The 23427-nt window shown below is 42.3% G+C and overlaps 1 protein-coding gene across 1 annotated transcript in view; it reads left to right on the top strand.

Moving 5' to 3' along the window:
- Window positions 1-23427, top strand: part of TTLL5 (tubulin tyrosine ligase like 5) — a 267739-nt gene that overhangs the window by 136828 nt on the left and 107484 nt on the right. The window contains exon 28 of the mRNA XM_021099539.1: window positions 19921-20075. Within this exon, the coding sequence (XP_020955198.1) occupies window positions 19921-20075 (155 nt within the window). The remainder of the gene's footprint in view (window positions 1-19920; window positions 20076-23427) is intronic.

Here is a 23427-nt window from a genome sequence, read left to right on the forward strand (position 1 = left end):
TACAGAGATACATGTCCCTCATGTATGATTACTCAAGAAACACCTAACCAGTCTGAGCAGAGAGCAGGTCAAATTTAGTTCTTTCCCTTGGTACATGAGAGGCTGGTTATCTTTAGGGGGCAAGATCTCTGGAAATCAGTGTGTATGTCCCTGGAATCAGAGTCTTCCAGAAGCATCCTTCCTCTGTGGCAGGGAGCGCTGTGGTAGCTGACAGGGGCCGGAGTAGAGCTTGGGTGTGAGGTCTCATTACCTCTGTCTCACCCAGTGCCAGGAGAGGTGTGCTTTACAGCTGTAGCACTGCGCACACACTGAAGTAGCCCTTTGTGGCTGTTGCTGTCAGTGAACAGAGGAATGTGGCGTAGTAGCCCAGCCCTGTGGCGAGGAGGGAGAGGCGGGGAGGCAGAGGGAGGGCTTCCCTCTCTGTGCGGGCCAGTGTGAGATTTCAGGACCCGGCTATCTATCGTTAGGAGCAGCTCCAGCTCTTCCAGCCTGGGAGTTTAATCAAAGGAATAACAGCAGACCACCCAGGCGAGGGCTCCAGTGCTAGTGAATGTGCTGTGTCAGGCTCTGTTCCCCAGCCAGCCAGTGCCCGGGATGTGGCCAGGCCTCCTGGAAATGTGCTGACAGATACATAGGAGGGAGGAGATACTCTGTGCTTCTCGCATTTTTCACTTAGATGGAGAGTTCACTTAGAGTTCCGTTTTTGTTCCTTAACCCTGATGCTTTCCTGCCTGGTCCTAGAGAAGGGCATGTGCTGAGGCAGAGAACGTTTGCTCGCTGGTTCCTCCTTCGCTCTCGCTCATTCCTGTACAAACAATTCCTTAGCATTTCTTCTGCTCCAGCAGTTATCACGGAGATCGTGCTAATTTCTTCGGGTACTACAGGGGACCTTGAGTGAATCTCAATTTCTGAAATCCAATTTGAAGGTGAAACTGGCAGAGAGGAAGTTAAATTTTTGAAATAGTTACAGATGTTCTCTAGGCTTGGAGCCAGTGGCACCCAGTTTATCACAAGCTTGGGCATCTGGCGCCGGAAACTCTCTTCCTGCCTCCTTCACGATTCTGGTCGCATGTGAACTACTGTACATTTGTGTTCTGATTTTGTAGTTGTTTCCGCAGTCTTGCTCCTTTGGTTCTGTATTTTTTTTCTGAGTAGAAGAATTATACTTCTTTAAATCATATATGTTATTTTTTCCGTTTCTAGAAACAGACAGGTAAATAAAAAAAGCAGAAACTCAAGCCAGTGAGACCTTGCCTTGATTTTCTTCTCTGTAAAGTGGGGGGAGTTTCAGTATCAAGATGAAATCTCTTGGATCTCTGTGCCTCCCTGCTCTAGGTCCTGGCTCCAATTGATCCTGTCTCATTCCCTTGTTCTTCTGTGTCTCTTGAGGCTTTAAATCCCCAGTTTTCCTTAGGTCCTTGGTCTCTTGTTCTAAAATAACCTCTCTTTATCTCTTACCATTTTAACCTACTCTCTCTCAGAGGTCACCGATGACCTTGGAAGTGCCAGCTTCAGTCACCTATTTTTAATCCTCACTCTATTTTAACACATGGCACAATTATTGACCACCTCCTACCTGAAAACTCCCCTTAGCCTCTCCAGCCCTTCAGCAATTCCTCTGAGACCTCATCCTCTACTTTCCCCTGAAAAACTAGGTTCCATTTTCAACATTTCTTAAAAGCTACTGGTACATAGATCCCAAATATACAGCCGGAGTCTCTCTGATCAGAAAAGAGGGTTGATGCCTGGGCATTTGCTTCTCCCTGCTTTTCATGGCTTTCCTCCAACATACCTGTGAATTCCAGAGCTCAACCCAACTTTTTTCCTCTCTCTAGTCTCCCCTTGGGTAAACTTTCTCTTCCCACAGCTTCATCTAGTACTGTTCTGCAGATTTCTCCCAAATATGCATCTTTAATTTGAACCTGTTTGCTGAGTGACGTGTCTAAATTGCCAGCTGCTTGCTAGACATTTCCATCCAGCTGTATTACAAGGATCCAAAATATTCAACACATTCCAAACATAGTTCGAAAATATTCAGAAAGTATTCAACGTCTCTAAAACCTTTTTGTTCTTCTCCCTTTTTCCCTCTCCACAATAGTGACACCGAGGTTCTCCTAGGGATTAGGAATGGAGCCTTTGGTTTATCATCATCTCTCTTTGCTTCCCCATTCTCTGTATGTCTGGGCAGTTGCCAGGTTCTTGTTGATTCTGACTCTATAATGTCTCTGATATATATCTCTTCTGTTTCATTCTCCCATCTACTGTCCCGCTTAAGGCCTTAATTATCTCTGGACTGGACAGCTACAATTACCTCCTAAATGGTCTCCTGGCCATTCTCCTCTGTTCATCCTGGTCTTTGCTCTAAAGGATCTCTAAATCACAAGTCTGATAATAATACTCCTTGGCTCAAGAATCTCAAGGGGCTTCTTATTATCTCCAGTATGAAGCCCAAGCTTTCGAATGTTATTCAAAGCCTATATATAGAATCTCTCTCCAGGCTACTTCTCCAGCCCGTCTCCCTCCCATCACACATGTTTTTGTGCAGCTTACCTAAAATTCCTATCAGTCTCCATTCCTTAGTTTATGCTGTTTTCTCATGGGAAGTGTTCCCCAGTCACCACTTCTAACTTTATGTGCTTGTCCAGGCTCAATATAGGTGCCACTTTGCTTTTAAGCATGCCGTTTTACTTGTCACGCTATCTGTCCAGATCGCTATCCCCTTTCGTAGATAGTAAGCTCTTCTGGAGGCATTGTCCTTTGCTGCCTCCAAACCTGACTCATGGGTGACACTCAGTGAATGTGCCCATTCTACTGGACTGTAAGGTTACTTGATTGAAAATTGGGACCATGTCCATTTTTTCACCAGTTTTTTCCAACCTAGTATATAACCTGCACTCTATGTATTTTTTTAAATAAATAAAATAAATAAATAAAGCCAGAAGTCGTCTTTCCATTGTCTCTGCCCTGTTAGCCCTTCATTAGACACTTTCTATAATAAATCTATTACCAATATTTCGCATCTCTTCTTTCCTATTGAGTTATAAACTCTACGATAGCAGTTCCTTCTAACCCATCACCTAGTGCAGCAACCTTGCACTTGGTAAGCACTTATCACATGCTTGCTAAATGCAAAAGAATTTCTCTTCCGCATTTTCTTGGGTTTTATAGTCTTTTTAAAAATTATTCCTCTTCCATTTTATTGACGATACCACGCCTGCCCTTCCTAATAAAGCATCTGACATTAGTTGAATGTCTACTTTTACTGGGCACTGTGCTAAGTATTTTATATGCATTATCTCCTCAACCTTATGAAGTAGATATTTATTTATTTGTATTTCATGGATAAAGAAAATAGCTGAAATGATTTGTGACTCTGATAAGGTCACACAAATGGCAGGTGACTATACCAGGACTCAAACCCAAGTCTCTCTAACTTCACAATCTTTCTCTTTGTGTTTTCCTGCCTCTTCCTGTGTGAATCAGGACTCTTACCTCTCATCAGACTGTAGTGACTGAGCTTAACACTGCTGCAGAGTGTAGCCAAGCCAGTGCTTGAACTACCAGAGAGAAAAAAGAATTGAACTTCCTTTGTTTTCATGATTAGAAACGCTTCTCCAGTTCTCCAAAGTAGGTTGAGAAATATGTGGCTCTGTCCAGATTATCAGCTATTTGTTGAGTGAACTCTTCATCAGATTATTTTGTAGTAAAGTCATTGATCATTGAGCAGCTTTCTTAATCCACAGAGATGCAATAAGAATGGATCTAATTATCACAGCAGTGGCAGCCCTCCATCGACTCACAAAAACTGAATGTATAAACTGGAAGCACTAGGAAGGATTTGATCATCTTATAAGGTTTTCCAGAAATGTCTTCAGCGATTTTTTTTTTTTTTTTTTTTTTTTTTGCTTTTTGCTTTTTGCTTTTTTAAAGGCTGAACCTGCAGCATGTCGAAGTTTCCAGGCTAGGGGTCACACTGGAGCTGCAGCTGCCAGCTTACACAACAGCCACAGCAACATCTTTGGTGATTCCTGATCTGGAATTCCTTCTAGATTTTGGAACACTAAGTGCCTATATGTACCTGTATGTTATTGCAAGTGATAGCGTTCAACAGAGAGGGAAGATATGACAAGAGAATTCTGTGCTGATGTAGCAGGACTACAGAGATTCCTTGCTTTTCCTAATCCCTTTAAACATTTGGTTAACATTATAACTCTTATCTCCTGCGGTTTAGTGTATAGATTTCTTGAGGTTCATTTTATCGGTATCCAAGAATATGTTTTAAAGCTCCCTTAAAACATGTCAGTTGTTGTGGCTAATGATTTAATACCTACTTGGGAAGTGCCCTTGAAGGAATGGGTAAAAAGTAACTGTTTAGAGATTATTCTTTTCATGTTCTTGATTGAATATTTTCTTTGTTTTATTTTGTTATTATTTTTTTTAATTTATTTTTTATTTTTTTTGTCTTTTTGCTATTTCTTTGGGCCGCTCCTGCGGCATATGGAGGTTCCCAGGCTAGGGGTCGAATCAGAGCCGCAGCCACTGGCCTACGCCAGAGCCACAGCAATGCAGGCGGGATCTGAGCCGCGTCTGCAACCTACACCACAGCTCACAGCAACGCCGGATCGTTAACCCACTGAGCAAGGGCAGACACCGAACCCGCAACCTCATGGTTCCTAGTCGGATTCGTTAACCACTGCGCCACGACGGGAACTCCTATTATTTTTTTATTTTTTTTTTTTTTTGTCTTTTTTTTGCTATTTCTTGGGCCGCTCCTGCGGCATATGGAGATTCCCAGGCTAGGGGTCCAATCGGAGCTGTAGCCACCGGCCTACACCAGAGCCACAGCAACGCGGGATCCGAGCCGCGTCTGCAACCTACACCACAGCTCACGGCAACGCTGGATCGTTAACCCACTGAGCAAGGCCAGGGACCGAACCCGCAACCTTATGGTTCCTAGTCGGATTCGTTAACCACTGCCCCACGACAGGAACTCCCTATTATTTTTTTTAATTACTTCCCCAATACAATTTTTTTTCCTACTGTACAGCATGGTGACCCAGTTACACATTCTGTTTTCTCACGTTATCATGCTCCGTCATAAGTGACTAGATGTAGTTCCCAGTGCTACACAGCAAGATCTCATTGCTAATCCATTCCAAAGGCAATAGTATACATCCATTAACCCCAAGCTCCCAATCCACCCACTCCCTCCCCCCACCTTTGGCAACCACAAGGCTATTCTCCAACTCCATGATTTTCTTTTCCATGGAAAGGTTCATTTGTGCCCTATATTGGATTCTAGATATGTGATATCATATGGTATTTGTCTTTCTCTTTCTGACTTCACTCAATGTGAGAGTCTCTAGTTCCATCCATGTTGTTGCAAATGGCATTGAATATTTTCTTTTATATTTATCCAGTGATGAAAATCATGTAATAAGTACAGATCTGGCACTCTGGGTTTTCATTTTCTTTTATCTTGAGTGAAACAGATCTTGGTCCACTGGTGTTTTTTATTCAAGGATTGAGTTTTGTTCCAGCAACATATAGTAAAGCAAGTCAGGTAAGACTAGCCACTGCATTCCCCATTCCACATCATTCAGGGCCCCACGGTCAGGGCAATGAAGATTCCATGACGGGCTCAGTTGACCCCATCATATTCTGATGAGTCTTTGTTTATGATGATGCAGAGAACATTGTTCACAAGTGGTATTGGTATAGTTCTGAGTGCACTGTGAATACAGATTTAGAAAAATTTATCTTCTTATCAGTGATACGAAGTGATTCTTAACCTTTTAGGAGTCAGAGATCCCTTTGAGAATTGAATGAAGTCTATTCTCCTGAAAAAAAGGCGTGCACTCACACTTAGAAATTGCATTCATTTCAAAGGGTTCGAACATATATCAATAATTACCTTAAATGTGAATGGACTAAACGCCCCAGCCAAAAGACATAGACTGGCTGAATGGATACAAAAACAAGACCCATATATGTGCTGTCTTCAAGAGACCCACTTCACTTCGAGGGGCACATACAAATTGAAAGTGAGAGGATGGAAGAAAACATTTCATGCAAACGGGGATCAAAAGAGAGCTGGAGTAGCAATACGCATATCAGACAAAATAGACTTTAAAATGAACAATATTTTAAGGGACAAAGAAAGACATTACATAATGATCAAAGGATCAATCCAAGAAGATGATATAACAATTTTAAATATCTACACACCCAACGCAGGTTCACCACCGTATATAAGGCAACTGCTAACAACCTTAAAAGGAGAAATCGACAATAACACAATCACAGTGGGGGACTTTAACACTCCACTCACAGCAATGGACAGATCAACCAGACAGAAAATCAATAAGGAAACACAGGCCCTGAATGAAGCATTAAACCAGATGGACTTAAGAGATATTTATAGGACAGTTCATCCAAAAGCAACAGAATACACATTCTTCTCAAGCGCACATGGAACATTCTCTAAGATGGATCATATCCTGGGCTACAAATCCAACCTCAGTAACTTTAAGAAAACTGAAATCATATCAAGCATCTTCTCTGACCACAACGCTGTACGACTGGAAATCAACAACAAGAAAAAAACTGCAAAGAACACAAACACGTGGAGACTCAACAACATGCTACTAAACAACCAATGGATCACTGAAGAAGTCAAAGAGGAAATTTAAAAATACCTAGCAGCAAATGACAACGAAGATATGACACTCCAAAACCTATGGGATGCAGCAAAAGCCGTTCTAAGAGGAAAGTTTATAGCAATGCAAGCCCACCTCAGGAAACAAGAAAAAGCCCAAATAAACAAGCTAACTTACATCTACAGCAGCTCGAGAGAGAAGAACAGACAAGACCTAAAGTTAGCAGAAGGAAAGAAATCATCAAGATCAGAGCAGAAAGCAATGAAACAGAAACAAAGAAAACCACAGAAAAGATCAATGAGACGAAAAGCTGGTTCTTTGAGAAGATCAACAAAACCCCTAGCCAGACTTATCAAGCAAGAAAGAGAGAAGGCTCAAATCAATAAAATGAGAAATGAAAAAGGAGAAGTAACAACGGACATCACAGAAATACAAAGGATCATAAGAGACTACTATATGCAACTATATGCCAAGAAGATGGAAAAGCGAGAAGAAATGGACAAATTCGTAGAAAAGTACGATCTTCCAAGACTAAACCAAGATGAAATAGAAAGATGACTGGACCCATCACAAGAACTGAAATTGAAAAGGTGATTAAAAAACTTCCAAGAAACAAAAGTCCAGGACCAGATGGCTTCACAGGCGAATTCTATCAAACATTTAGAGAAGAGCTAACACCTCTCCTTCTGACACTATTTCAAAAAACTGCAGAGGAAGGGATACTCCCAAACTCATTCGATGAAGCCACCATCACCCTGGTACCAAAACCAGACAAAGACTCCACAAAAAAAGAAAACTACAGGCCAATTTCACTGATGAACATCGATGCAAAAATCCTCAACAAAAGACTAGCAAACCGCATCCAACAATCCATTAAAAGGATTGTCCATCATGCTCAAGTGGGATTTATCCCAGGGATGCAAGGGTTCTTCAATATCTGCAAATCCATCAGTATGAAACACCACATTAACAAACTGAAGAATAAAAACCATATGATCCTCTCAATAGACGCGGAAAAAGCCTTTGACAAAATCCAACACCCATTTCTGATAAATACCCTTCAGAAAGTGGGCATAACGGGAACCTACCCCAACATGATAAAGGCCATATACGACAAACCCACAGCGAACATCATTCTCAATGGTGAAAAGCTGAAAGAATTCCCCCTGAGATCAGGAACAAGACAAGGATGTCCGCTCTCGCCACTACTCTCCAACATAGTTCTGGAAGTCCTAGCCACAGCAGTCAGAGAAGTAAAAGAAATAAAAGGAATCCAAGGAGATCCTGCTGAATAGCATTGAGAACTATGTCTAGATACTCATGTTGCAACAGAAGAAAGGGTGGGGGAAAAAACTGTAATTGCAATGTATACATCTAAGGATAACCTGACCCCCTTGCTGTACAGTGGGAAAATAAAATAAAAAAAAAAAAAGAAATAAAAGGAATCCAAATTGGAAAGGAAGAGGTAAAACTATCGCTATTTGCAGATGACATGATACTATACCTAGGGAATCCTAAAGACTCTACCAGAAAACTGTTAGAGCTCATCCATGAATTTGGCAAAGTCGCAGGACACAAAATCAGTACACAGAAATCGACAGTGTTTCTATATACTAACAATGAAGAAGCAGAAAAGGAAATTAGGGAAGCAATCCTGTTTACCATCGCATCCAAAAGAATAAAATACCTAGGAGTAAACCTACCTAAAGAAACAAAAGACCTGTACTCTGAAAACTACAAGCCACTGATGAAAGAAATCAAAGATGACACAAATAGATGGAAAGATATACCATGGTCATGGATTGGAAGAGTTAATAAAAAAGAAAAAAAAAAAAAAACAAAGGGTTCGGACATTCCCTCTTGATGTCCTGTGAACCCATGGTCTCCAAGTTAAGAACTTCTGAAGACTTTTAGGTAGCTAATGGTCATTAATATCAATAATTTGGCCCAAACTGTTCATTCCAAATTTGTAATTATCTTTGCTTCACACATTCTTTGTATATTTCACTGATACCCCTCTCTAGGCCATAATCTCCATAAAGGCAAGGATTTTTGTAATTAAAAAAAAAATTGTACTGTACTCAGTGCTCAAAAGAACGCCACAGAGTATGTGTCTGATAAATATTGGTTGGATTGATGGAATAACCTGAAGCCCCATCTCTAGACCTCATCAGGCAAGACATTCAATATTTTATGGACCATGCTCTTATGAGGAGATTGAGCCATGCCAAGATTTTAGGCTGCATTGGAAACACTATGCTACTGATTTGCTCATGTGTTAAGCTATAACTAAGTCTTTAATGTTGACTTTTCATCTCCATTTTGATAAATAAGGTACATGAAATTTGCAAATGGTCTTAGAGAACCTGAGGTTCCCTAAGTGAATCTCAAATGAGATGTTAACCTTTTGTAGTTTCAGTGCCAAGAAGAAGCAAATATATATATTCATTGTGTTGACAAGGAACAAAATCTGTATGTCTAAGCTGTTATTTTACCAGTTTGAGAACCTTGCCCAAGGCTTCAAGACCAGGCAGAAATCATCTCTAAAATTATGCAGGGCAGTAAAGCAAGAGCAACACTTATCTCTCACTCTAGTCACTGATTATTTCATTTCCCCCATTCCAAAGCTGTTCTTCCCTTGTGGTATTTGTAAAAAGAAGTAATTTGGGACCTTTAATTTCCCTTCTAGCCTTCCAGTGACATGAATCACTTTTCTGCTCACTGATAAAACGAGCTACTAGCTGGAGATGAGGGGGGCCGTGTGTGTGTGTGTGTGTGTGTGTGTGTGTGTGTGTGTATTTGGGACAAGATGAGACCCACTTCATTTATACAAATGCTTTTATGCCTACTGGGTAAACTCTAGGGATACAACAGGGAATAAGATACAGTCCTTGTCCTAAAAGAGCATGTAATTTGGGGGCGAGATAGGCAAATAAGCCTGTAATTATAAAACAGTGCAAAACATAGCATGAAACCCTTTCAACTCTACCACTGTGCTCTTTAAGCAATGTGATGGCTAGGATTCTTTACAGCTGAGGGAGATCTTTTGTGAAAAAGAAATCTCACATTTGAAGTAAAACACAAGGTGGTAGCAACAAGATTTCAGGGTCCTCCTGTGCTGAGGTGGTTTGAAAGACCTTGCTAGGGCAAATGATAAAATACCTAATAAGCCTCTGATTTTTCCATTTCCAGGTTGGGGATAATTCTTGCCTCTCCTGGCATAGTTGTATCTCTATTTGCTGGTTGTGTTTTCCTAAGCAGCAACAACGATACACCTTGGTACTGTGTTAAGAAAGGTGAAAGTCATGTGAAAACCCATAAGTCCCAGTCAGAGAAGGGTTTTTGCCACTCATTTATAGACAGGCCATATCCACAGAAACAGAGAATTCTGGCATCTGTTGTGAGCGGAGAGCATCTTGTCCGGGGGTACTGAGAGCATGTGCACACAGAGGCAGGTGCTGGTTAACGTTGTTCTGGTGGAGGACTCAGTATCCGGAGAGACTGGCGTCTTGTTTTTTTTTTTTATCATTAACTTGTATTGTCTTTTCAAATATCTACTAAAAGCTCACCATCCTTAAATATCAGTTTGTTTGGTTTTGTTTTTCCCTGGTGAATCTAGAAGCTACCGCACCAGTGGTCATTAAATACTGATTGAGAGAGAACTGTGACCAGAATCCTGATTCCATAGCCACTAAGCTGAGGGTCAGGAGAAGATGCCCAAAGAGGATTGTCCAGGCCAAAGCTTCTCTTAATTACCATAATATTTTTGGCTCCAAACTCCTGAGTGGCATTCCTAGCTTTGGTGACATGGGCTAGATGATCCAATGTCTTCTTTTGCCACCAGGCCTAAGGCCTAGACCAAAGTCATCTAGTCAGCCTCCTGGGTACTTCCCCCCAGGCCCACCCCCCAGTCTTGATCCACAAACCACTTTACCGTTGAAGAGAGGCATGGAAAGATACATCTAATGAAAGGCCCTAGAACAAAGCTGGTCTCAGATGCCCACTCTTTGACCATCCCTTAAATGGCAGGCAGCGCCGTCTTGCCTCACCAGCTGCTTGGGAAGACGAAATCCAGAAGAGGACTGATGCAAAAAGAAAACATGAACAACACACACATGAACTCCAGAGCTTTTGTCATCATATTACAAACCCAGTTCTCTAGTCCCAAGGCCCAGCCCTTTTCCTCGGGGATGAGGAGAGACCAGCAATAGGGTGTCCTGCCTCCCAGCCTTATTGTCTCTTGCCTGTCTCTTGCTGACTGTTGCAACTCTCAGTTGGCCTGAACTGCCCCTATTAGCACCTTCTAACCCACTCCACAAAACAGCAGTAGATTTCCTTGCTTCCATGCCAGTTTGGCTGCAGCGTTACTCTGTCAGAGCCCTTGAGCCAGCTTACTGTTGTCTACTAGATGCAGAGCAGAATCTTTAGAGTGGCTTTCAAGGACCTCCCCAAGATGGTCTTCTGTCTGTTCCTATCTTCTGTTACTCTAAGCTTTAGCCAAATTAGAGTGCTTTCTGTTTCTTAGACATTCTTCCTTCTTACCTGTGTGTATTTTTACTCCTGCCTTTCTTTTCCCCTAGGAGCTCCCTCTGTCCCACTGCCCCCACACTAGTTCTCCTGCCTGTTCTTTTAGGCCCAGTTCAAATGCCTTCTTTGAATTTCGTTAGAACCTTTATTACGGCGATTACCACATTCTGGAGGCCTTTAATATTGCTCTTTGTCTAGGTTTCTTGTCTCACTTACTAGATTCCTAAGGGCAGAAGCCACATTTTCATCTGTATATACCTAGATCCTTAGGACTTCACCCAAAGCCTTGCCTGTGATCCGCAATACAGTAAATATTGAATTATCTTTGAATTTTAGTCTTTTTTAGAAAAGAAGCATTCAGGACTGTAGCACTTCTAGAGCATGCCAGTAGGGCAACAGTGATCTAGTTAGGCGTGGCCCTGGACCCTCTTTGGATACCAAAAGGTTAGGTATCTGGGTGGGTGGTGGTATATTCTGGGAAGCCATCAGGGCAGTACCATCATATTTTAATTATAGCGCTGGCAGCAGTGCTACTTTTAGCAAACAGCAGTAAAAAGCAGTAACACTTGGGCGGGCCAGCCGCCGGAAATTGGCCTCCCCCTCTGTGTTTCTCCTACCCCCTTTTTCAATCCATCACCTGTATTTATTCCTGCTGTAATTTAAACACCTGTCTAGATGGAATGCGTGCAGCATGTCCCTACCCCACACATTCAGATATTTGCTCACCTGCCTTATTCGGAAGGTTGGATCTAAAATAAACAGTGTTTTGGTACTAAAAGAAAAAATGTACTGAGGTCACTGTGGCAATGGACATGAGGAGGGGAGGCTCTGGATAAGCTGCTCCAGGAGAGTGGGAGCAGAAGAGGAGAAGGTGGAAGAGAGCAAGGGGTGAAACTTCTGCCAACAGGCCCTAAGGCTCAGGTACAAGCCCCATCACTAGATTTTCCCCCAGGCAGTCCTTGACTTAGCTCACCAGTTAGACAAAGGCAGGAGTGGAAGAATACTTAACAATCTGATTGTTATGAGGCTTCATTGTCTTGGGTTTTGGTTTTTTTTTTTTTTTTTGCCTTTTCCAGGGCTGCATCTGTGACATATGGAGGTTCCCAGGCTAGGGGTCTAATCGGAGCTGTAGCCGCCTGCCTACACCACAGCCACAGCAACTCGGGATTCGAGCCACATCTGTGACCTACACCACAGCTCACGGCAATGCCGGATCCTTAACCCACTGAGCAAGGCCAGGGATCAAACCCGAAACTCTGTGGTTCCTAGTCAGATTCGTTAACCACTGCGCCACGACGGGAACTCCTGTCTCGGTTTCTTTTTAATGACCAGTATTTCTCATGGCAGCGTAGTGAGCAGACCTGAAGTTTCCTGAAGCTTGTTCTAAACTATTTCATCCACTTTTGCATACTTGACACATTTAACAATTACTCATGTTAACGTTTGAGCATCCAAACAGCAGTGAGAGATACTAAAACCTTAAAGTTCTCTATAGAATTATTTTCTCTACCCCTTCCCTTTGGTTGTTTTTTTATCTTGCTCCTCACTCCTTTATGGTATTTTTCCTGGTTTTTAGATGATCTCCTGAGCTTTATGGAGGAGAAGCATTGAGTGGTTCCTCTTTCCTATTTCTCCTTTTCTACTATCCCCTATAGCAAGTGCTTCTCATACTTTAAGATGCATGTGAATTACCTGTGGATCTTGTAAAATGCAGATTTCTGTTCACTGGGGCTGAGGCTCGGCAGAGCCTACATTTTTAACAAGCTCCCAGGTAAACCAGATGCTACTGGTCCACAGGTGGAATGCTAAGTTCCAGGTTCAATGGTATAAGGCAAAGGGAATAACACAATGGTTAAAATATAAGATTGGGAGGTTTTGTATCAGGCAGACCAAGAATTGAAACTAGGGGCTGACCTGTAACAATTACTTGTTCTTGAGCAATTTGTTACCTCTTAATCTCAATTTCCCCATCCATAAATGAGGACAGTAATTGTACCTAACAAAGTTGTTTTGAAGATTAAATGAGTTAGTTGTTTAGAACAATGCCTGGCAAAAAAGAAGCCTTCATGAGATTTAGCCATCATTAGTGCCAATATGACGTTGTTATTATTATTGTTATTGTCATGGAACCTGAAAGGTTTCCTATTTGCATGAAAATGATTATGGCAGAATGTTTTAGAGGTCTAAACATAGACTTATAAAGTTCCTATATGTACGTACTGTCTTTTGCACATAAAGATGTTAATACCCATTCTCAACAAAGCCAGTTCTTTGAGTCATGGTTGCAATAATTAAAACGAGTTTTAATTAACTGTCCCATCCATCTTCCAGTCCCCTTTGTGATCAAGGGCCTAAATTCATGAGTTGGCCAGTCTGGATTTAGTAGCATAGCCTCTGGTTCTTAGTCCAGAGAGGCCAACTGGCCCAGTGGTGACAATCACTACATTAATAGCCCAATACTACTAATTAAAATGATGGGCCCCTATATTGTGACTGGTGCTATATCTCTTATGTGCTGTGGGCCTGTCTTTTTAAAAAAATTCTTTAGTAATGAAATGTTAACCATTGTTGCAAATATGGTTTAAATAAGTACGTTTTCCACTTTCTCTTCATCTGATCTAAGCTGGTTTTGTTATGTAATCTGGAGAAACATGGATGGACAGAGAAGCAGATGCAGCCTGGTGACAGGAATATTCATCATCCTTCTGTCCTGTTAAGGAAGAAACTTCCAGATGTCAACTTCAATTGGCTTGTAGGGTTTCCTAAGGTCTGTCCAGTGCTAGGAGATTAGTCCTGCCATTTGGACTTCCCTAGTCAAGACAAGGTGCTACTGGGGCCAGAATTGATGCTTGGGTCCGTTTTAGTTTAGTGACTTCTACCTATTTTAGAAAAAAACCAGAAGCTGAAAGGAAGGACCAGAGGCTTTCTTAATTCATTTAAGAGGTAAGTTACTTAGACTGAACTTTAGCCAGACATAAATCCATACCCATAAGATTCAGCCAGATCTGGTTGAGGCTATAGAGTGGGCTGTCCTCTCAGTCACCACTACCTGCATGTGGCTTTTTTTTTTTGTCTTTTTAGTGCCACACCCACGGCATGTGGCTGTTCCCAGGCTAGGGGTCGAATTGGAGCTGTAGCTGCCGGCCTACACCACAGCCACAGCAACACAGGATCTGAGCCATGTCTGCAACCTACACCACAGCTCACAGCAATGCCAGATCCTTAACCTACTGAGCGAGGCCAGGGATCAAACCTGCATCCTCATGGTTACTAGTCAGATGCGTTTCCACTGAGCCACAACAGGAACTCTTGCTTGTGGCTTTTTATATGAAGTTATATAAAGTTAAGTTATATAAAGTTTAAAATCCAGTTCCTTAGTCACATCAGTCCTATTTCAAGTGCCTAAAAGCCTGTAGTGGACAGTGCAGTTCATAGAACATTTTCATCACAACGTACACTGTTGGCTGGCTCTGTTTTAGATTGAAAATAGTCATCTACCCTGTCAGTTCTGATTGGTGATGGCTGCCTGGAGTGGGGCTGTGTAAAAAAGATTCTGAGGCCATATCTAAGTGTGCCCCAAATTGTTTGATAATTTATTAGCACTGTATGTCCTAGGAAGACAGAGCTGGGTGGGGTAGAGTGGAGGTAGTTGTGGCCTGGGCACTGAGTGTCTTCTATACAAAACCACAGAAATAAGGGTAGAGTATTTAGAAGGGCAGGTGGTTATTATTTAATAGAGACAGGATTTTTTTTAATTTTTTTAGTAGGAATCTTTTTTTAAATTTAATTAAATTTTATTTTTTTATTACTCAAATGAATTTATCACATCTGTAGTTGTATATTTATCATAACAGTCCAGTTTCACAGGATTTCCATCCCACAGCCCAGGCACATCCCCCCACCCCCCAAAATGTCTCCTCCGGAGACCATGAGTTTTTCAATGTCTGTGAGTCAGCATCTGTTCTGCAAAGAAGTTCAGTCTGTCCTTTTTTCAGATTCCACATGTCAGTGAAAGCATTTGATGTTGGTGTCTCATTGTATGGCTGACTTCACTTAGCACGATAGTTTCTAGGTCCATCCATGTTGCAAAAAATGCGGGTACTTCTTTCCTTTTAATGATTGAGTAATATTCCATTGTGTATATGGACCACATCTTCTGGATCCACTCCTCTGTCGATGGACATTTAGGTTGTTTCCATGTCTTGGCTATTGCAAATAGTGCTGCAGTGAACATTGGAGTACATGTGTCTTTGCGAGTCGTGGTTTTCTCTGGATAGATGCCCAGGAGTGGGATTGCTGGATCAAATGGTAGTTCTATGTTTAGGTTTCTGAGGAATCTCCATACTGCTTTCCACAGTGGTTGCACCAATTTACAATCCCACCACAGTGTACTAGTGTTCCTTTTTCTCCACACCTAGTAGGAATCTTTGGAAAAGAAAAATGAGAAGCTTTGAGAATCTTATGTTTATATAATCTCACATTTAAGCAGTGGTCGTTTTTGCTCTTTTTCTCTAAATTAAGGATGCTTTGCTTTTTTGAGAAGGAAATCTTAATGGCTACTGATTCTTGGCTTATCCATGAAATGTGAATGGATGTTACATGAAAAAAGCAAAATCTACCAAGAGTCCAAAATAAGTTTTATGCCATTTTTTACTGTATTTACTAAGAAACAAAATTGATTGAGGATGGTTGTTTGGATTTTTTTGTTGTTGTTACTCAACTTCTTTGATATCCTCTGGTAAAGGTAGCAAGTGAGAAGTAAAATTTCAGGAAAAGAAAAGGCTGGTATAGTTTGGTATAATTGATCCTTTGTGTAATCACTGTTCTCAGAATTCGAGGTCTGTATCTGATTATATTTTCAAAAATCTCTAATAAATTAAGAGTAACTGAGATTGTTTCCCTCCTAGTTTTATTTTTATTTTTGTCTTTTTTTTAGGGCTGCGTCTGCGGCATATGGAGGTTCCCAGGCTAGGGGTCTTATCAGAGCTACAGCTGCTGGCCTATGCCAGAGCCACAGCAACGCCAGATTTGAGCTGTGTCTGCGACCTACACCACAGCTCATGGCAAAGCCAGATCCTTAACCCTCTGAGCAAGGCCAGGGATCGAACCCAAAACCTCATGGTTCCTAGTGGGATTCATTTCTGCTGCACCATGATGGGAACTCCAGTTTCCCTCCTACTTTTAAAGTAGAAAACTTTTAAAGCAACAGTACCAGCTCTGCACCTGTTATGCGACCTTTGAAAAATTACTTACCATAACCTCTCTGACCCTTTGTTTCTCCATCTCTGAAAAGGGAGTACCACCTCTGTAAGTAATGGCTAAGGAGTAAAATAGAAAACCTTACTGGAGTTCTAACTGTGATGCAGTAGGTTAAAGATCCAGCATTGTCTCTGTGGCAGCATGGGTTTGATCCCCTGCCTGGCACAGTGGGTTAAGAATCCAGCATTGCTGCGGCTATGGTGTAGGTTGCAGCTGCGACTCAGATTTAATCCCTACCCCGGGAACTTCCATATGCTGCATGTGTGGCAAAAAAAAAAAAAAAAAAAAAAAAAAAAGCCAACAAAACCATGCTTACTTATAGATGCCTGGCACTGTTACTGTAAGTACTCAAGAGTTAAGCCATATAATTTGGAAAAAACATGCCACATGCACTTGGAGGAGAACATTCTCGGCTCTGACCTTGGCCCTGCCACCTAAGAGGCACTTTACTTCTAATTGTTTACCCCCTCAAGACTTCCCTTTCCTCTTTTGTAAAATGGGGTAACAATAGGACCTCCTCCAGAAGAGTGCTCAGAGTTACTTGAGATAATGCACAGCAAGATGATGCAAGGACATGCGGGCCCAGGGCACATGATGCGCATTCAGTCAGTGTGGGATGAAAATCCTGAGGTTTAAATTAAGGACAGCCTGGCCCGAAGGGAGAAGATGTACCAAATCTGATATCTCTTCTCCTTCCCATTCACTAATCTCCAGGCTCTACAGTTTATACTAAACATGGTAAAATATGTACGTTTTGTTTATTTTATTGCTGTTCCACTATGAATTATTAATAAGCCTCTTTTACTGGGTTTTTGGCACAAGCATCTGAAGCAGTAATTGGAGAAGCTCTTATCCTGAAGACCTCTCTCACTTTGTAGTATTTTTATAAGCTGCAAGCTCATGTCTAATTTGAAAAGCCTAGTATTTAGGGCCAGGGGTCACGGCAGGAAGGAGGAGGACTCAGTGTGGGGCCGGGATGAGTTCAGTCCAATGGGGAGTCTGTTTGCTTGTCTGAGAACCTGACCTTTATTGCCCCTCAGCAGGGTTCAGGGAGAAGGACAGGGCTCTTCAGAGGCTGGGGGCCAGAGAACACTGACTGCCATATTCTGCCACAGTGTCTTCCCCACCCTTTTGTCAGTGTGGCAGAAAGGGGTCAGAAGTGACGGGCAAAGGTTGGCTTCTGAGGCTTCCTCTGAAGACTGGTCCACAATGGAGGGCCCAACCCAGTGTCCTGTACCCTAGCCTCCACGGACACCAGCAGTCACTCCTGACCTAGGGAACATGCCTTTCTGTCCCAAGAAAAATATTTGGGTCCTTTGATGTGCAGACAGCCCTGGGCTCTTGTCACTTGATTCTGTAACTAGGAATGAAATACCATATTGTTGCTAAAAATGACTTAATTTCTTTCAGAATTTTCAGATTTTTAAAAAATCCCAAATAATTCTATTTGTAAATTTCCAAATTGTTCAGTTCCTGGGTCACTTCATAGGAGGATACTTTTCTTGGAGTTTAGGTCTCCTTGGGTCACTGTTCGCTAGTGTCTCCCACTCAGCACCCTGCCTTCAGCCTTGAGTCCCCCTCTTTTCAGCACCTCCTGTGTGTTATATTTGAAATGCTTCTCAAAGCATCCTTTTCTGATTCCACTCTCCCTACCCATGTTTTAAGCTTAGTAGTTAACAGATCCATGTAGTTAACATGTTTTAGGCTTAGTAGTTAATAGATCCAACTAGGAACCATGAGGTTGCGGGTTCGGTCCCTGCCTTTGCTCAGTGGGTTAAGGATCCAGCGTTGCCATGAGCTATGGTGTAGGTTGCAGACACGGCTCGGATCCCGCGTTGCTGTGGCTCTGGTGTAGGCTGGTGGCTACAGCTCCGATTCAACCCCTAGCCTGGGAACCTCCATATGCCATGGGAGCGGCCCAAGAAAAGGCAAAAAGACAAAAAAAAAAAAAAGATTATGGTTCAGTTCAGATCCTAGTTCTGCTATTTATTACTTTGTGAAGTGGGGATTAATAATAGTACTTGTCGGTAGAATTATGACAGTTTGAGTGAGATGCATGTATTGTGCTCGTTTACACACAGCTTTGTACATTTTAAGTTCTGCTTAATAGTAACTGCTACTATAATAGTCACCTCATTAATAATCTCAATTGTTTTTTTAGCATAGTTCCTAGAATTTAGACTATAGCATCAAAGTGTACAAATATTTGGATACCTTTGGTAATATATTGACATTTATTTGTAGAAAGATTCTACCATTTAATAGTCTCATAAATAGTGTAAGTAAATTCTAATATTACCCTTTGCCATTATTAGGTACTATATTTTTCTTATTATATGTCAAAGTAACACACAAAAGTGTTACTGTGTAATTTGCATTTCTTTGTCAGTGGAAATGACTAGTTCTAAAAGTTTAATTGGCTAATTGTAGTCCTTTTTGTAAATTGTTTATTGAAGTCAGTGCCCATTTTTGTATTGCCTATGCATTTTCTTCTAAATCAATGAGTTCTTTGTATAGTAATTATTATTATTTATTATTATTATTTTTTTTTCCTTTTGCATATGGAGAGCCCGAGGCTAAGGGTCAAATCAGAGCTACAGCTGCCGGCCTATGCCGCAGCCACAGCAATGCAGGATCTGAGCCATGTCCGTGACTTACACCACAGCTCACGGCAATGCCAGATCCTTAACCACTGTGCAAGGCCAGGGATCAAACCCACAACTTCATGGTTCCTAGTCGGATTTGTTTCTGCCACACCACGACAGGAACTCCAATAATTACTATTATTTATAACTGAAGTTTCTTGAGCATTTACAACCTTCATATGAGGAAACAAGGGTCAGAAAAGCTAAGTAGTGTGCCTCATTCTTAATCCTTGACTGACACAGAGTGAATACTCAGTAAATACCTGCTGTGGGTTGTTATTTTTTTTTTTCGCCTTTTGTCTTTTGTCTTTTTAGGGCTGCACCCAAAGCATATGGAGGTTCCCAGGCTAAGGGTCAAATCAGAGCTGTAGCCGCCAGCCTACACCACAGCCATGGCAACGCCGGATCCTAGCCATGTCTTCGACCAGAACCACAGCTCATGGCAACGCCGGATCCTTCACCCACTGAGTGAGGCCAGGGATCGAACTCTCATGCTCATGGATGCTGATTGGGTTCATTAACCACCGAGCCATGAAGGGAACTCCTGTTTTTGCTTTTCAGTCTTTGTATTTCACAGCAGCTAGCATAGTATAGTGCTTTGCACTTAATAGGAGCAGAATAAATACTTGCTAACTTATGTGACACTACCCCTGCTCACCTTTGCTCTGAGATATGCACAGAAACCAGCCTTTAAATGATTGCCTTTGTCACAGCCACTGTTTCAGCTCAGAAGAGTCAGGATCTCCTGGACTCTACTTGATTTTCCTGAAATATTTTTAGTGATACTTTTCTACAACTCTGTAAAATCATTTCCCTCACTTCATTTCTAGGTAACAAACCTGAATTTGGCAAGTGGCATCATAAACAGAAGCAGTGCTTCAACTCCCCCCTCGCTGCGGCCTGTCATCAGTCCTGGTGGCCCAATGTGGCCAGTACAGTCAGACCCCCAAGCTCCTGAGAGCCACACCACCCCTCCTGGAAGCAGGTATGCGAAGGGCCATGGAGCCATCATTTGGGTCACACGGGGACAGCCTGGGTCCTATGCAAGTCATTCTCACTTTGAGTTCCCTGCACAGACACCAGTACGTCAGGTACCTTTCCCACCTGTCCTAATCTTCTGGTTCTTGAATATAAGGTCTCATTTTACTTATAAGACAGTTTGTGGACAAATCAATTTAAAAAGAAATTTTTGAAACAGTTTGGGTAAAAGGGCAAACATTTGTACTATGTTTAATCCTTGCTCATAGTCAGCATTTTCATGTATCAACTTTTGACATTTTCTCCTCGTCTCCTAATTCTTTTCTTTTCTTTTTTTTTTTTTTTTTTTTGTCTTTTTGCCATTTCTTGGGCAGCTCCCGTGGCATATGGAGGTTCCCAGGCTAGGAGTCCAGTCGGAGCTGTAGCCACCGGCCTACGCCAGAGCCACAGCAATGCGGGATCCGAGCCGCGTCTGCAGCCTACACCACAGCTCACAGCAATGCCGGATCCTTAACCCACCGGGCAAGGGCAGGGACCCAACCCGCAACCTCCTGGTTCCTAGTCAGATTCGTTAACCACTGAGCCACGACAGGAACTCCCTAATTCTTTTTTATACCTTGCTCCATATTGTGTTTCAGTAACTTTGGACTCTTTTCTTTTGAAGCACATACTTGTTTTATGTGTTTTCATCTAGTTTATCTAATTAAACTCAGCCTCCCTGGACAAGATTCACTTGGGAAGTAGGAAGGGAATTCCCTTTACGTAGCTGAGCAAAGTGGCAGAGGGTAAAATTCAAATAGATTCTGTCCATAAAGTGAGCGATGTCTGATTTAAAAAAACAAACCACCGGAGGTCCCATTGTGGCTCAGAGGGTTAAGGCGTTATTGCCATGAGGATACGAATGCCATCCTTGGCCTCATTCAGTGGCGTAAGGATCTGGTGCTGCTGCAGGCTGCAGCAGAGGTCACAGATCCGGTGTTGTCATGGCTGTGGCGCTACAGCTCCACTTCAACCCCTGGCCTGGAAATTTCTGTATGTCGCAGGTGCAGCTGTGAAAAAATAATAATAATAAAGATAAAAAATAAAGAAGAAACCACTGTATTGACTTAAAATCCATATTTTAAGTCCCCCGATATAAAAAAAAAAAAAAACCTAAGAAGAAACAGATTCTTAGTACCTCTTCTTTAGTGGCTTTTAAATTTGGATTTAATTGTATCTGTCCTTGAGTCAGATGAGCTAGAGCAGAATGTTACAGTGAAATATTCTGACCAGCTGAGATATTGTTCCCTCTAAATAAAGAAGCTCTGCCACAGGTGTCCCACCAGGTCCCTCCCCCCAGGCCAGCACTGCCAGCCTCTGCCAACCAGCCGTCTCTTAGAATGTTGCCCTGCGCTGAGGTTGGAGAGGCGACTGAAGGCTTGGGCATGGAGGAAATACCTAATTGTTGTTCAAGTATCTGTCGGTGTTGGAATGATTACTTAAAGAACTACTTCGGGAAGCAGAGACTGCCCAGGAAGCCCCATAAACATAAGCACATGCCACGGTGCTCTGGTACAGGGTCTTTCATACCAGTGATCACTGTGGACAAAGTGAGAAGAATCATCTCGATTCAGAATGATGATGCGTTGAAGACCAAGTGGCAGGACTTTGGAAGACAGCACATCCTCCCATACAGTTCTCTTCACAGGAGCAGTCTTTCCTTTGGTGATTTACAGTTACAGAGTAACCGAATTCCTAAAACATAAGTCGTAAAAAAGAAATTCTGTTTATACCACAGAGCTTTATTTTCCATACAAAATACTTCCAAATATTCCCTTTTCATTTGTATAATCAAAGCCTTGTTTCTATGGAAAACATTTTTCTCTGCAATCTTGGATATATTACCTATATGACAAGACTGCAACCATTTTCCGTACTATAAACAAAATGTCAAGACTACACATTTTGGAGAAAGATTTTTAGCATTTTTCATACTTGTGTATGGAATAAAAGTTAAGGCTATGGTTAGAGCCTTCTCTTGGTGGCACCTGTTAGTGCTGAGACCTAGAAAGATGAAGGGATCTGTCAAGGTCAGAGGCAGGACCTAGGATCCAGCACTATGGGTGGCCTTCTCCCAGCCAGCCTGTGCTCATGAGCTTCGGTAGGATGGCACACGATACGGTCCCCTACAGAACCACTGGCACCAGAAATGAGTCCCCACAGAGCCCATGGTCTTTCCCTTTGGGGGTTAGTTATACCCATAACATCCCTCTCTTGCGGACCAATTTTCAGGCCTCATTCCAGTCCAGTGTAGCCCTGGAAAAATCTTCCTCTGCCCCCACATAACCTCTTGTTGCCAGTACAGCCTGGGAGCTCAGCTTGGGAGTTCCAGGTGCATGCACTATTCCCAGAGAGACCCACCCTAAAGCAGCCCGAAGTGAATTCTCAGAGTTCCCATCCTCTGATGTGGGGCCCAGCCAGACCTCCAGCAGGCATTCTGCCGAGATCCATGCCCCCGTTTATCTTCCTGCTAAGTCACTGTTTTGTGGATATTTATTTAGTCTCTTGTTGTTCCTTAGGGTGACTAAGTTTAATGAATAAGAGATTAGTAGCTTAGAAATGTGAGTTTTATTACTGGTTTTGACACTAAGTGACCCTAAACTATTCATTTAATCTTTTTATTGGGTAAGCATACTGATATATAAACTGGCCTGTTTTGAAAGCTTTTAAGTTGTCCTCAAAGCACTTTGATCTCCCTGGCGGAGGGTGCTCAGTAAACGAAAGGTACTTTTAACCTGTTCGTCGAGAACAGCATCAGTGGATTCTAGTGCGGATAAACTCCCATATTTCACTAAACCAGGGACTGCCCTATGAGCAGTAAAAAGATGCAAAGAGAATCCAATGCTGGCTGTACTTTTCATCTGCATCCTGGAGGATTCAGTGACTTGGTAGCCACAGGAATGAAAACTGGTGACTCACAAGAACTCTGCAAATAGTGTTATTTTTCATTTCCCTGTGGCGTTGCTATTGTTCTCAATTTTATGGATCACACAAGTTTTCACCAGACAACCTTGTTCTTCCCCCGCTGTTTTGAAACCACCCCAAATGTAGCCCAGGGCTGTCGTCTCCCATTGGGTCAGTGTGAGCTCAGCCCAACTCCTCAAATCCCTCGGTTCCTTTGGTCTGTCTGGAGTCCCCATTGGAGCTTTGTTGTGGGAGAGGAAGGCAGAGAGCCCACGCCTTGCCCAGACAGTCTGAGGCCTGGCCATGGAGCTTGCAGTTCCCTAGACACTCTGCAGTTGGACTTGGCCAGCCATCCTTCTGTTGTTACTTTTCAGAGGTAATAAGTGAGATTAATTGCAGGCCATTCTCCAGAAGAG

Source organism: Sus scrofa, chromosome 7, assembly GCF_000003025.6.
Source record: "Sus scrofa isolate TJ Tabasco breed Duroc chromosome 7, Sscrofa11.1, whole genome shotgun sequence".
NCBI lineage: Eukaryota > Metazoa > Chordata > Mammalia > Artiodactyla > Suidae > Sus > Sus scrofa.